This window comes from Lagenorhynchus albirostris, chromosome 14 (assembly GCF_949774975.1).
Source record: "Lagenorhynchus albirostris chromosome 14, mLagAlb1.1, whole genome shotgun sequence".
NCBI lineage: Eukaryota > Metazoa > Chordata > Mammalia > Artiodactyla > Delphinidae > Lagenorhynchus > Lagenorhynchus albirostris.
This window is the reverse complement of record NC_083108.1, coordinates 53585631-53599716: the sequence shown is the minus strand read 5'-3', so window position 1 is coordinate 53599716 and position 14086 is coordinate 53585631. Positions and strand designations below refer to the sequence as shown.

General features: G+C 35.7%; 1 protein-coding gene across 1 annotated transcript in view; it reads right to left on the bottom strand.

Annotated features, from left to right (window-relative positions):
- The window catches only part of SMCHD1 (structural maintenance of chromosomes flexible hinge domain containing 1), a 128882-nt gene that overhangs the window by 45380 nt on the left and 69416 nt on the right, over nt 1-14086 (bottom strand). The window contains exons 26-32 of the mRNA XM_060121914.1: nt 12322-12470; nt 10882-10970; nt 10127-10245; nt 6921-7088; nt 3652-3777; nt 1424-1503; nt 1032-1189 (exon numbers count right to left, since the gene is read on the bottom strand). Coding sequence (XP_059977897.1) covers nt 1032-1189; nt 1424-1503; nt 3652-3777; nt 6921-7088; nt 10127-10245; nt 10882-10970; nt 12322-12470 — 889 coding nt within the window. The remainder of the gene's footprint in view (nt 1-1031; nt 1190-1423; nt 1504-3651; nt 3778-6920; nt 7089-10126; nt 10246-10881; nt 10971-12321; nt 12471-14086) is intronic.

Here is a 14086-nt window from a genome sequence, read left to right as displayed (position 1 = left end):
AGCAGTAATTATCACAACATTGTAATTCAACTATACTTCAATAAAAATTTTTTTAAAAAAAAGGTTAGACTACAGATACTCAGCAATCTAGAACAGGCCAAACGGTTACAAATCTATATGCTTTATGTAGTCTTAGAATACAATGTTTACTTTCTTTTATGATTTTCAATAGCATACAGTAGCTAAACTATTATTACTTGTAATAGTCCCTTATATTTATCACCTGTAATATTCTCTTGTCACCTATTACAGTTTTTAATCACAGGAAATAGGTCTTATCTCCCCTAACAGATTTCAAAGGCTATAATTATTTAAAATTATTGTTAATATTTCAATCTAAATATTTCTGGTCTGCTTCTTTCACTGCTTGTAACTATGAACAGGAATTCATCCTCTCAAGAAAACCAAAGTCTTCAAGAAAATTACCTATACAAAGCAAATACAATTTCCTATTGACTTGGCTCCTGCCATATTACACTGAAATCATTTGCTTACTTGACTGTCTCCTACATTAGACTGAACTCATTGAAAACTGTCTTGTTCATTACTGGAATTAGGAGTCTAGCATAGTGGATGGACATAGCAGGTGTTCAGTAAATGTTTGTTGTTTTGAAATATCTTTAATCATAAATTATGATGTGATGCATTTCCATCCAAATTAAGTTGAACAGTCCTGGTTCTGTCTGGTTTAACAGTGCAACATATTTAGTAGAACATACCCCCACAGTTTTGCCATTTAGCAGTTCATACTTCTTTTGCAGAATCTCACAATTCAGCAAATGAACAAACACAAACTGGTTATCTTAAGCTATCAGTTTATATATGAACTTTAGTTCATTCTTGACCACTAAAGGAATGTAGGATATAGGGGAGAGGGAAGACATAGCTAAGTCAAATGTACTTTCTTATTTGAAAAGCCACAACATGCTTGCTTTTTTATCATGCTGAACACCCAGGATAAATAATTTATTCCATTAATGTAAGAGGCAAATTAATACTACAAATTTATTTTAAAACTGTGAATTACTCACCAGTGAAAATACCCCCTGCTAAAAAGGAAGCATCTTTGTCATATTTAACATTGAGACGAATGGGTTTTTCAGGGTCTGGAAGAATCATTAACTTAATTATAGGTCCTTCTATGGTATTCTTGTTATAAATGGCTTTAACCTGCATAATATGTTCTCCTCTAAAAAGAAAAAAGGGGAAGGGGGGAAGGGGGTTCAAACTTCATTAGTTATAACTAAAAATTCTGAGACAATTTATACAAAGTTTAACTCATTTAGGAAACCTCTCTACTCCTGTTCCATTCCAACTCCTGACTATCACTAAATAGAAGGCTAGTTACTACTCTTAACTTAATCAAGTAATAACAAAAATCAATCTCTATAATACCAATAACTATCAAACTTTCAGTTCTTACCTAGGGGCATAAACACTGAACACTCCCAAATTAGCCCTGCCCCTTTCATCGGTTTTATGCTGTTGGTTTGAAGGAGTGAGCTAAAAACAAAACAAAACGGTTAATTAGAAAATTCTAGGAATCAAATTCTTTTCCTCTATTACTATTTAAAAAGCTACATTTGCACAGTCTAAAATCTAAAATTGTCTAATTTGAACTAGTTGAAATGATATAATACGTAATCACATAATCCAAAGGATAATAATCACTCACACTCAATTAAACTAGAATTTTGTGTATTTCAATTATTAAGTTGCAGAATTCAATGTTCAGTTTCAATAACGCTGATATATCAAGTGAAGTTTGGTCACACAAACACTGAAGGTATATTCCAAAACTGGGGGGCTGTGAGAGTCGGCGCAGGAAAAATAAACATAAATACACGTACATAATTTCAAGTCAAGGCATAATACCATGTCCATCGTTAGTTACTTCATCTTTCTCTTAATATTTACTCAGATGTGCTTCTTAAATCTTTGTTGCAATACTACTTTTGCATTGATAACCAAGCTTTTACTTTTAAGTGATTAAGAATCAGTGGCCACATTTCCTAATCATTGGTTAGAAGAGTCTTTCAGTCTTTTGCAGATGCTTCTCCAAAAAACTAAGATCATACTCTTATTACCAGTAGGAAATAATCACTATTTAACTCTCTTGGAAGCAAACATTAAGAACAAAAGTAAATGTGAAGACTGTAGAAGCAGGAAAATCAGACTCTCTCCTAAATTCTAATACCAAATTTCTGTTTAACGGAACCTGAAGATTAGGTGATTATGGTACATGCAGACAAAAAAAAAAAACAAAAGCAATAGTTGGTGAGACAAAAGTGAGAAAGAGTAATTGAACTGCTAGAATAAAACCCTATATTTGTACCTGTCTCATTTACCCTCCAATCCATCTTCTCTCAACCTATCTCAAAGTCTTTCCTCCATCTGGGTCCTAAATCTTTGTCGCTAAGCCAGAGAAGTAAGTCTTCTATTTCAGGCTATATAGCAGCAATACTGTAGTCTTTTTTGACAGGCTAAGACCTCTGACCCTTTTCACTTTACTTTGAAAATAAGTTCATGCGGATCACAAGTCATTCTTGGCACTTTAATCTCCTGTATAGCTTTTATTTATTTATTTATTTTCGTTTATTGTCTTTTGGCCACGCACATGGCATGCAAGATTTTAGTTCACCAACAAGGGATTGAACCTGTGCCCCCTGCAGTGGAAGCATGTAGTCCCAACCACTGGACTGCCAGGGAATTCTCTCCTGTATAGCTTTTAAGATAAACTTGTTGAGTCCTACAAAATCCCCACTGGGATTCTTAATGAACTAATAGATTAATTTCAAGTGAACTGTGTATTTATGTAATACCAACTTTTTGCATCCACTAAAATTATAAAATTCATGGAGGGATATTCAAGCCTGGCTAAATATAACTCCAAGAACTCGCTTCTGTGTTGCCTGGCAACAACCTGGCTGGGACAAATGAATTCCCTTCAACCAACAGGAGAGACTTGTGAAAATATAACTTTGCAAGGGACTGGCAGCTTCTTCCCTTACCCCTTGCAGGAGGGCATAAACTTTGTGCCAGGCATCCAAAGTCCCCCCTACATCCTAGTTACCCCAATACTAATGTAAACACTTGGTACCTAATCTTGGACTCCCGGTATCCAAGCACTATGTCTGTGCCCAAACATTACGAGGCCATGTTCATGCTTGCCGAATTCCCTAGAACACAAGCCAGTATAGGTCTAACAGCTATGCCCAGGCCCTGGTAGCTCTCCAAAAGGTAGGTGGAGTACAGCTACTCGCATGACTCTTTTCCTTCACCCTTAGGGCTTGTAAGTTTCCCCAATAATACCTGTTTCATAACCCATACTGCAGGTCATTGTATCTGCCATCATTCACCTTTGTCAGCATTATCTATTCTTAATCTGAAATCCAAATATTATTAATATTGTGTAATAAACACTCAGACATAACTGCAGAATGTTGCTCCTTGTTACACTGTTTGCAAGATATAAACTATACTTCCTCAAACTATTAAAAATTTTAGGTTAACTTAAACTAAGCAATAATGAAGATTATATAAGACTATTTTTTTTTTTAAAAAAGAAATGTGACACCTAAAGACGTAATCCTGAGGATGAAAGCCAGAATTTTAAGTAAGTGAAAATGTTTAAGAATGTTTAAAACTTACCTTTAAATTGTTAGCTTTTATAAGGCTTATTTTAACCTGTGGCACAAGTGCTGGATTATCCCACTGATCACAAAGTTGAACAATGAGAGGATTCTGTAATTCTCTTCCGTTAATCACTGGAATGGACTAAAACAGATATAATAATTTTAAGAAGCACTAAAACATATATGCCAAACAATATGATTACTATTTAAGTGAAACAATCACTTAATGTATCTGTTTTATTCACAAATAGCTCCCTTCATCGATTAAAATAAACTTCTGAAAGTCAATTATGTTGTCACAAATGATCCTCTTCTTATAGAAATGATTGAAAATTTGATAAACGGGAAAATATCATTTGACATTACTGGCTTCTAGAGCCAGTCAAGAATTCTAAAAATTACATATTAGAAGGACTTCCTTGGAAACAGAAGCTTATCTTAGGTTCTCATCTTTAGCACTGTCATCTACAGTTTAACTCCTCCATCAATTGTCAGCACTCTGCCAGTCTACACGAAGCAATAATGCACAGCTTTCCAGCTCTTGGTTAAACAGGACTAGTCACTGATAATCTACACTGTCTTGTTGGCTTAAGATGTTTCTTGCTTTTCCATTACTTCATGTAAGGCCTGTGTAGCTCTGCGAATTTGTGTGCCAACCTATTAATACTGGATATATCAAAGGAAAACACATTGTCAAGCAAGAAACCTGTGAAAGTCCAATCCTCTGTGTCAGATTTTAAAAGTTAAAAGAAAAAAAAGATAGGAAAGATATAACTAGCAAAAAATGAAAGCTGACTTATCATCTCTCTCCTACTAATAATGTTCCCTCCGCTTCCTCCACACCTCACCTTACTTGAGGAAGTTGTTTACCAAATTACGTTAGGAGGTTGCTAAAAGTGGGAGAAAAATTAATAATGTGTTAGGGCTAGAACTTTTTTTTTTAAAGATACCCCTGAAGCTGGTTTAGTTTAAATGCTTGACTACCAAAAGATTTTCATGGATAGACTGTATTTTATCTGAAAAAGTTTATAAAAAGCTTGAATATATAAAAAGTGCTGATGTTTCCAAATGTAAACACTACAGGGTCTTTATTCCTAATTATGTAATTGTCTGTCCATCAAATAGTAACTACTTTTAAAGAATATCTTTCAGTAAATGACTTGTAGCAAAAGCTTTTAGTTGAACATTTTTCTGGGTAGTAGTGGGGAAAGCAAATATCCAAAATCAAATGTTCATGAATACAAATCTGTCCTTTGCCACTTTTTAATATTGTTGTGTAATGTAATATTTCAGAATTTGTTTCCTATTTATAAAGAATGATAATATATCATAATGTTGCTGAAGATTAAATGAGAGAATATACGTGTATATTTAATATATTTTTTCTATTTATCATGCTTAGGAGTTAAATCAGTTCCCCTTTTCTATTAAAGATCCTGTAGGGGCACGGTAGGTCAAAAATTAAATTAGGAAATTCTAGGAAAACCACATATTCAAATGACTACGTTTTCAAGCTTACCTACATATAATGTATCTCTTAACAGAATGAGAAATTTGTTTTAGGTTTTATTTTTAAAACTGTTGGATTTCAATGGTATCTGCAAATAAACCTTGTAATAAGTTTTTGAGTTAGCAAGCTGTCATTATTTTTTATATTCCCCTCCTACAAAATCATATAAAAACATGAACATGTAAAGATTTTTTCCACCTCAAATGTACACAATTATTCCATGATACAGTCAGTCAACAAATCCTTTACTGACATCATTAGGCACAAAGAATGTATTGATTTATGCAATATATGTGCTTCCAGATAAAAAATAAGTACACTCACTTTTCAGTGAAATCCTTCAGTCAACACATTACAAAAAAAATTGTTTTTAAAGCACATTCATACACTAGTTTATCTGTTTTTTTAAACTCACAAATCAAAAAAGGGCAATCTCAAACTAGGGCGCAGATATGTAAGCTTTTCTTACATGATCAGTTCCTTTACAGGATAATTTCATTTACTACCACGGTCATGTGAGATCATTTCCCATTAGAAAAAAATAAGCTTTCATACCAACAGATAAGGCCCTGCCACACCATAACTGAACACCAGAATGTGAACATTTTAAAATGAGAATTCTAAAAATTGATTGAAAACTGAAAGGTAACAGATTTGATAGACATTTGCAAAATTAGTATTGAAGTATTAGTGATTAGTATTTAATTCAAAAAGAGTCATGTCCCACAATGTTCATTCCAGCTCTATTTACAATAGCCAGGACATGGAAGCAACCTAAGTGTCCATCGACAGATGAATGGATAAAGAAGATGTGGCACATATATACAATGGAATATTACTCAGCCATAAAAGGAAACGAAACTGAGTTAGTTGTAGTGAGGTGGATGGACCTAGAGTCTGTCATACAGAATGAAGTAAGTCAGAAAGAGAAAAACAAATACCGTATGCTAATACATACATATGCAGTCTAAAAAAAAAAAAAAAAGGTTCTGAAGAAGCTAGGGGCAGGACAGGAATAAAGAAGTAGACGTAGAGAGTGGACCTGAGGATGGGGAAGAGTAAGCTGGGATGAAGTGAGAGAGTGGCATGGACTTACACATATTACCAAATGTAAAACAGATAGCTAGTGGGAAGCAGCCACATAGCACAGGGAGATCAGCTCAGTGCTTTGTGACCACCTAAGGGGTGGGATAGGGAGGGTGGGAGGGAGACGGAAGAGGGAAGAGATACGGGGATGTATATATACATATAGCTGATTCACTTTGTTATAAAGCAGAAACTAACACACCATGGTAAAGCAATTATACTCCAATAAAGATGTTAAAAAAAAAGATTTAACTATTTGCATAGGAAGGCAAACTGAAGTTTTTATGGATATAATGAATGACTTGATACCTGGTATGCTTTTAAAAATTCCAGCAAAAACATTTTTTTAGTAAGTCAGTGAGAGAGAACAATGAAATAAAATTGGGCAAAAATCAGTAACTGTTGAAACTGAGCGTTCATTATACTTTACTTTTATGCATATTTTAAAATTTCTATTACAATAAAATACTTAGAATTTGAAGTATTACACTTTTTTAAACAAATGAGGGCACAGTGATGAATTAAATAATGAAGTATTAAAATTCATATTACTTTGTCCTTTTGTTATTGTTACTATTGCTACTGTTATTACTTCAACAACAAAATGTAACTATTCTGATCTACTGACATTTTGAAGCAGTAAGTCATGTGATATTAAATTCTGTCAATCAAGGCAGGAAGGTACTTACCTCCTTTAACTCTGGCCAGTCTACAAGGAGAAGTTTAGCTGGTGGCCCAGAAATTAGCTGCACTCGAATAAAGTCAGAAAACTCACGCCACGTAAAACAAAGATCCTTATTTCCAGGGGGACCTGGAATAAATTTGATGCCTCTCACACTTATACTTTGTGTATTTTCCTAATGAGGAAAAGCACATTGAAAAGAAACAGGGAGATGTTTAGTTTTCAGAAAAATGAAAGAAAATGTCGTCACCACCTATGTGCATACAGATGTGCTTCTGGTATAACAACAGCAAGTAACTTACACATATGCCAATACTGGAGTTCCTTGAATTTCATCTCCTTGAGAGGAGAAACTGAAATTCTTTTTTGTGAGGGAGAAATCTAAAAGGTTCAAGCTATGTCCTTTTTCCTGATATTTTCCTAATTTCCCTCTTATTTACACTTGCATTGTCTCCTTTTTGTTCCCCAAATAGCCATGCACGTGCTTGCCCAACACCCTTTGCACTCGCTCCTTCACCGTGACTGCAACATTTTTTTTACCTACATGGCTTTTCTTCAGGTTTTTGCGCACAGAATACCTTAACCAGAGGGGTTTTCTGTGACTACCCTATATGATGGTGCCCTATTCCCACAGCCCACTTTAATTTTCTTCCTGTCACTCATTTCCTACCTGTTATATGCTCTCCCATTACAAGGTAATCTCCGAGAAGGCAGGGGCTTTGACTTGTCACAACCCCATCGCTGGTACTTAGAATGCCTAACATCTGTTAATGGGAATCAATGACACTAGCCTATAATCTTTGCCAAGTGACTGAAGTAGATAAACTGATTCCATACTGGCATGAGCACTGTAGTATTCAGTTTTTAATAGTGACCCTTAATGATTTCATCATCTTAAATTTCCATTAAGTACAAATATATTCCAGAAGATTTTAAAAATCAGAGTTAAAATGTCATGTTTTATGATCTGAAACAACTGTTTGTAGAAAATTTTCTGTAAAAAGACATTGCAAAACAATAAAAATTAATCTCCCCCAAAAGCCCACTGAGTGCAGGGGAGTTTTTTCATTATTTGGAAAACAAATTAAGCATTCATTAGTACAACACATTGAAATGTTCAAAATACGTGAAGTCTATAGAATCCCACATTTAATAGTGAAACACCAAATGCCCTTTTGAAGAGGTGATGTCTTAAGTAATCTTGAAAGTTATTCTGGTTTTACCTCATATCTTAAAAATAAAATTTGCATGCACATTAACAAATTGTAGATGAGTATAAATAGAATTAAACACAAAATTCTGAAAGGCACTCTCTAAGGTCTAATGTTGATATTATCAAGGGAATGTACTTCAGAAGAGCAGTACATTTTATGAAGATGTGGAAATGATTTTAAGAAACAATGGCAGGGCTTCCCTGGTAGCGCATTGGTTGAGAGTCCGCCTGCCGATGCAGGGGACACAGGTTCGTGCCCCGGTCCGGGAGGATCCCACATGCCGCGGAGCGGCTGGGCCCGTGAGCCATGGCTGCTAAGCCTCCGTGTCTGGAGCCTGTGCTCCGCAACGGGAGAGGCCACAGCAGTGAGAGGCCCACGTACCAAAAAAAAAAAAGAAATAATGGCATATTAAAACCAGTTTTTAAAAATTTTTTTTTATTTTTTTGCGGTACGCAAAAATAGTGCTTTTTAAAAATAGTGCTTTTTAAAAACAACTTTGGTTTAAAAAAAAAGAAAACAGAGGCTCCCTTTTTTCTGTAGAAACTAGGGGTAGACTCCTATTGTTTTGAAAGTGAGTCAAGATAGTATACATCAGTTATAAAATGACAGCAGAAACAAAGAAAGTCAATTTGACTGGAGAATGAGCCATGGGAGGAGATAGGTGTGCTGCAGTGGAATACTATGGAGTACTTTAGGTCACCCTAAGGAGATGGAGTCTATAGTATAAAATGCTGATAGGTGGCATAAGATGGGAACTGAAAACTGACACTAGATTCGGTCAGGCGGCACAGGGCAGAAAAACAGTGACAGTGGCTTGCCTGGGAATGATGGTGAAGAATGTGAAAACAGAGAGTAGACACAACTCTTCCAAGGAGCTGTACTGTAAAAAGGAGGAGAGAAGGAGGGCCGTACAAGGAAGCTGTGAGCGTTTTTTTATTATAGCCTGTCTATATGCTGATGGGAATCTAATTGACAGGGAAAACAAGATGTAGGAAGATAGGTTACAATTTAGGAATAATTAGTGAAAGAGGATGGGAGCCTGTGCATAAGGCGACAGGAAGCAGAGATAGTTCATGTATAACAGCAGTTATTATCTGACTTCATCTACACAGAGGGTGAAGCTAGACAAGAGAAGAACCTGAAAGTCAAAGATGAAACCTTATCTTTTACAGTAAACAAAACACCATTAAAAGTTCCTCAGCAGTGCTAAGATATAGTGAAAGTGGTGTTCTGAAAACTAGAAAATAATAGCCCAGCAGATTAGTGGAAACAGAAATTCTAGGTGGGAGGGGCAACAAGGAGGCTATTATGATCATTCTGTCAGGTAAAAGGTATAATGGAGGCTCCAAAAGGAAGAAGAGTTTTGAAAACCATTAAATGCCCTAAATGGATTCAACTTTACTTGGGCCTTAGAATTCCTTCTTTTTGACCTACTCGAGCCTGGTAGGTTCCTTGAAGGCTCAACTCCAACATCTTTTCTCAAAAACTGCCTTTAATCTCTCCAAGAAGAATACATTGTGTTTCCTTGCTTGTTTTAAACTGAAATAATTCCACCAGGGTTCTTATTTTTCAAGCTAATCTCAATTAACTGCACAGCTGCAAACTTTCACCACTAGTTTTCTCCCAGGCATTCTATTTAATGCAGGGACTGAGCACCAAGAAATTTTACTCAAATAGCTACATGAAAAACTATCTTCATATACATATCAAAATATTTAAGGATGAAATGATATGATGTATGGAATTTGCTTCAAAGTGATGGATAAGGGGGAAGTGATGAATGTTGAAGCTGACTGATGGGATCATGGGAATTAATTATACTATTTATTCTATTTTTGCATATGTTCAAAATTTTTCATTATAAAACTTATTTTAATGCCTTTTATAATTTTTCACTGTAAACACTGAAATCAAGTCTCTCTTATTTTTGTTTTTCCCAAACATTTTGTTATATATAAACTGAATGGAATAAGCCAACTGTTATGGAAAACAGCCATACCTGAAAAGTAGTTTTCAAATGTGAGCTATCAAGTCCAATCCCAGCAATTCCCAAGGAAGATAGAGAACTTGGTGAAAATGCTTGAATCTGATTTCCATACTGATCTGTAACTATTATAACTATAAAAAGGGGAGGAAGTTTAATTCTAAAGTATCAATAAAATATACAAATATCCATAATAAACACTTATACACTTAATTAAAATTATACTTAGAAACTCATTCTAACTTTGTTCTTGTGTATTTTTTTGGTAAAAAGTAATTATAATCACTTCTTTTATAATCACTATAAAAATAATAAGAATATACATAAGTACACTTATATTATTTACATATTTAACATGATGCTGATGTTAATCATATTTACATATTTAACATGATGCTGATGTTAATCAAGTTTTTTACCATGAACATTTGAAGGAAATAATTTAGTATTATGTAATATTCTAGATATAAGAAAAATACAGGATACATATGAACCCACTAATATATTTACTTTTCACTCTTAATATTAACTATTATCATTTCTAACAAAAGTCAACATTCTTTTCAACAAACTATTTTTGCCAAACTGATTTCACAGTTAGGTCAGCATAGGCAAAGACAGGGAAAATGCTTCAATCTTTCCAACAATGGAATTTAAACCATAAACCGTATATAAATCCCAAGTTTTCCTTTCAGATTATGTATGCCAAAACATGAACGTAAGGACATATTATAGAAGTGTTTTAAAGAAAGAAAGCAGGCCATACTAACCTATTTCTCCTTGAAGCTCTTGGCCCATCTGTACAGTTTTTCCTCCTTTTAATTCACATTTTAGATGTTTAGGTTCATCAGGAAGTGGTCTGCAATTGATTAACAAGTTAAAGGCCTTACTTGCACCATTAATTGTAGAAAAAAATTAGTTTAAATATGCTAAAGAGTAACAAATACAACACTCATTTTCTAAAACTTAAAGTAACACCCCTCTAAATACCTCCATATATATAACGTAACTATTAACCCAAAAGGAAAGAGAGAAAAGATAGCTTGCAAAGAGAGTAGAGAATACTGAAAAAAAAAAAAATACACATGTGTTAGATCACAGTTAGCTATGCTGGATTAAAAGGAATTTATGCCATGAGAGCACTGAGAAAGAAAACAGATGGGTCTGTAAGAATGACTCATCAAGAGATCTGTCTCTGGCTGAAGAGTTGTACATCTTACGATTTTATCTCAAACGTGGAGCTATTCTAAGTGTTGGAATAGTATGGAAATGTGTAGAGGAATTAAAGTGAAAAAGGTTTGGCTTCCCTGGTGGTGCAGTGGTTGAGACTCCGCCTGCCGATGCAGGGGACACGGGTTTGTGCCCCGGTCCGGGAAGATCCCACATGCCGTGGAGCGGCTGGGCCTGTGAGCCATGGCCGCTGAGCCTGTGCGTCCGGAGCCTGTGCTCCACAACGGGAGAGGCCCCAGCAGAAAGGGGCCCACGTACCGCAAAAAAAAAAAAGTGAGAAAGGTTATTAAAAAAGAGGCAGCCGAGGAACTGACAGGCCAGGGTGAAGGACAGGTTTTCAATATAGCTACTTAAATCTCCCCCTTTTCTATCAGGTGGACTCAGCTTTGAAGATCATCACTAACCAATGAAAGCATTGTTCCTTCTGAACAACACACTGACTGATCACACTGTATCTTTTGGACTTTTCATGTCTGTCATTCTCCATGAGTTTTCACTGTTGCTTGTCCTAGAAGGGCTTTCCTTTATCAAAAGTTCTAGTTCTGACAGATACTAGAGGGTCAATTAAGCAGAAGCTTGTAACGATATTAAGAATTAATCACTATCTTCAGTGAAGCTTTATTCCAAAGACAACCTATTTCCAAAAAATTGTGAAAATTTCTATATTAAAAAACAACTTTGGGGCTTCCCTGGTGGCGCAGTGGTTGAGAGTCTGCCTGCCAATACAGGGGACACGGGTTCGTGCCTCAGTCCGGGAAGGTCCCACATGCAGCGGAGTGGCTGGGCCCGTGAGCCATGGCCGCTGAGCCTGCGCGTCCGGAGCTTGTGCTCCTCGATGGGAGAGGCCACAACAGTGAGAGGCCCACGTACCGCAAAAAAAACAAAAAAAAACAACTTTGGCATGTGTGCTTTGGAGAAAAGCACTTTTGTCGCCATATGCTGAATTTTGAAATACCTCAAAATATAATATGCCCACAAACCTTACTGTAAATGCACTTTCCAAAGACACATGATCATCTTGGAACGAAACCTGGCAATAGCGCATATCTTTTACAGATGTTGGTACTTGTACATCAGGAAGCAGACCCTGTAGTAAGTGCTCTTTGTTAATCTCAGGAGTCCAGTTAACCTAGAAGAAAAATTATATATTTAATAATAATATAAAGCTTAATCTAATGCCTTCCAACTGCCACTTATCTTACCAAAGACTCTTAAAATTATAACCCATCCTCCCCACCTCTAAGGAAAAAGCCCCTGATGACCAGAAATGATGGTCATTCATATATTACTATAATAAAAAAGTATCTTCCTCATTGTCTTTCCTGATAATGTTGCCACCATATCTTTCAATGCAATAAAATAAATATTCCTAAGTCATTTCTTTAGCTTTTGTCACAAGATTATCACTGTGGTCATTATAGTTTTAAAAAAATCATGTCAATCAAATCATGTGATCAATTCTGAGAATTAACAGTCACTCTGTTTTTTTGAAAAGAATCTTATTAATACAGGTTTTAAATGAGATCTAAGTGGACCTGATTCAGCAAGGTGAGAAAAAAAGTTAAATCCACTAATGTACTTAGCAGCCTGGTCACATCTTGGTCTTAATCCACTCTGGAATGTTTTCAGCTCTAATTTTAACTTTATATCTCTTAAATTCCATATTTTGTTACCTGATCCATTTTTTAAGTTGATTACCCTACACTATCCTTTTAAACTTCCAATCCTTTCTATTTAAGAATTTTTACCTCAACTTTATGCTTTTAGCCTTCTATAGTTGTGATTCTTAAATCATTGATATTCTAATATTTTAATCCTAGTTTATGTTGTTCTTTCTTAGTTACCTTTTTTTTTTTTAAATAAATTTATTTGTTTATTTTTGGCTGCGTTGGGTCTTCATTGCTGCGCGCGGGCTTTCTCTAGTTGCAGCTAGCGGGGGCTACTCTTCGTTGTGGTGCACAGGCTTCTCATTGTGGTGGCTTCTCTTGCTATGGAGCACGGGCACTAGGCGCGCGGGCTTCAGTAGTTGTCACTCGCGGGCTCTAGTGCGCAGGCTCAGCAGTTGTGGCACACAGGCTTAGCTGCTCCGCGGCATATGGGATCTTCTAGGACCAAGGCTCGAACCCATGTCCCCTGCATTGGCAGGTGGATTCTTAATGACTGCGCCACCAGGGGAGTCCTCTTAGTTACCTTTTTAAACCGTATTTTTATTCTTTATCATACCTTTTTTTCCTTTTTTTTAAATAATGGAAGCAGCAAGCAGGAGTTACACAAAAAGGCTTTCTTCTCTCACCCTAGTTGTGCTCTCTTTTCAATGAATTCCTACGTCAGTTTGGGTTGACTTTCCTCAATACTGGAGAATTCGCTAAAGACTACAAAACCACTTTAAGCATATACATTTAATAAAAGTATTTAATATCCTTTATTATCAATAAAGGTGCATGTTTTAAAATGTTTGGAACCCAAGAAATATATAACTACTAGAATTGAGGCAAAATGTGTCAAAAGCTGGCCATGAGCTTGGAGAATGGCAAAAAGAAGGTTATATACAGAAAAAGGCTCTGAAGTCAATGTTTCTCCTTACCCTTAACATGAAAGTAAACTGTGGAAACATTATGAGAAAGCAAGGAATCAGTTCAGAAGCTAGGTTGCTGGTACCACTTTTAAACTACTTGCCTTCAAATCTGCTGACAGAGATAAAAATGGCTTGCCTCCCTTCCAAGCAGGATAAGGATTATTTATCTC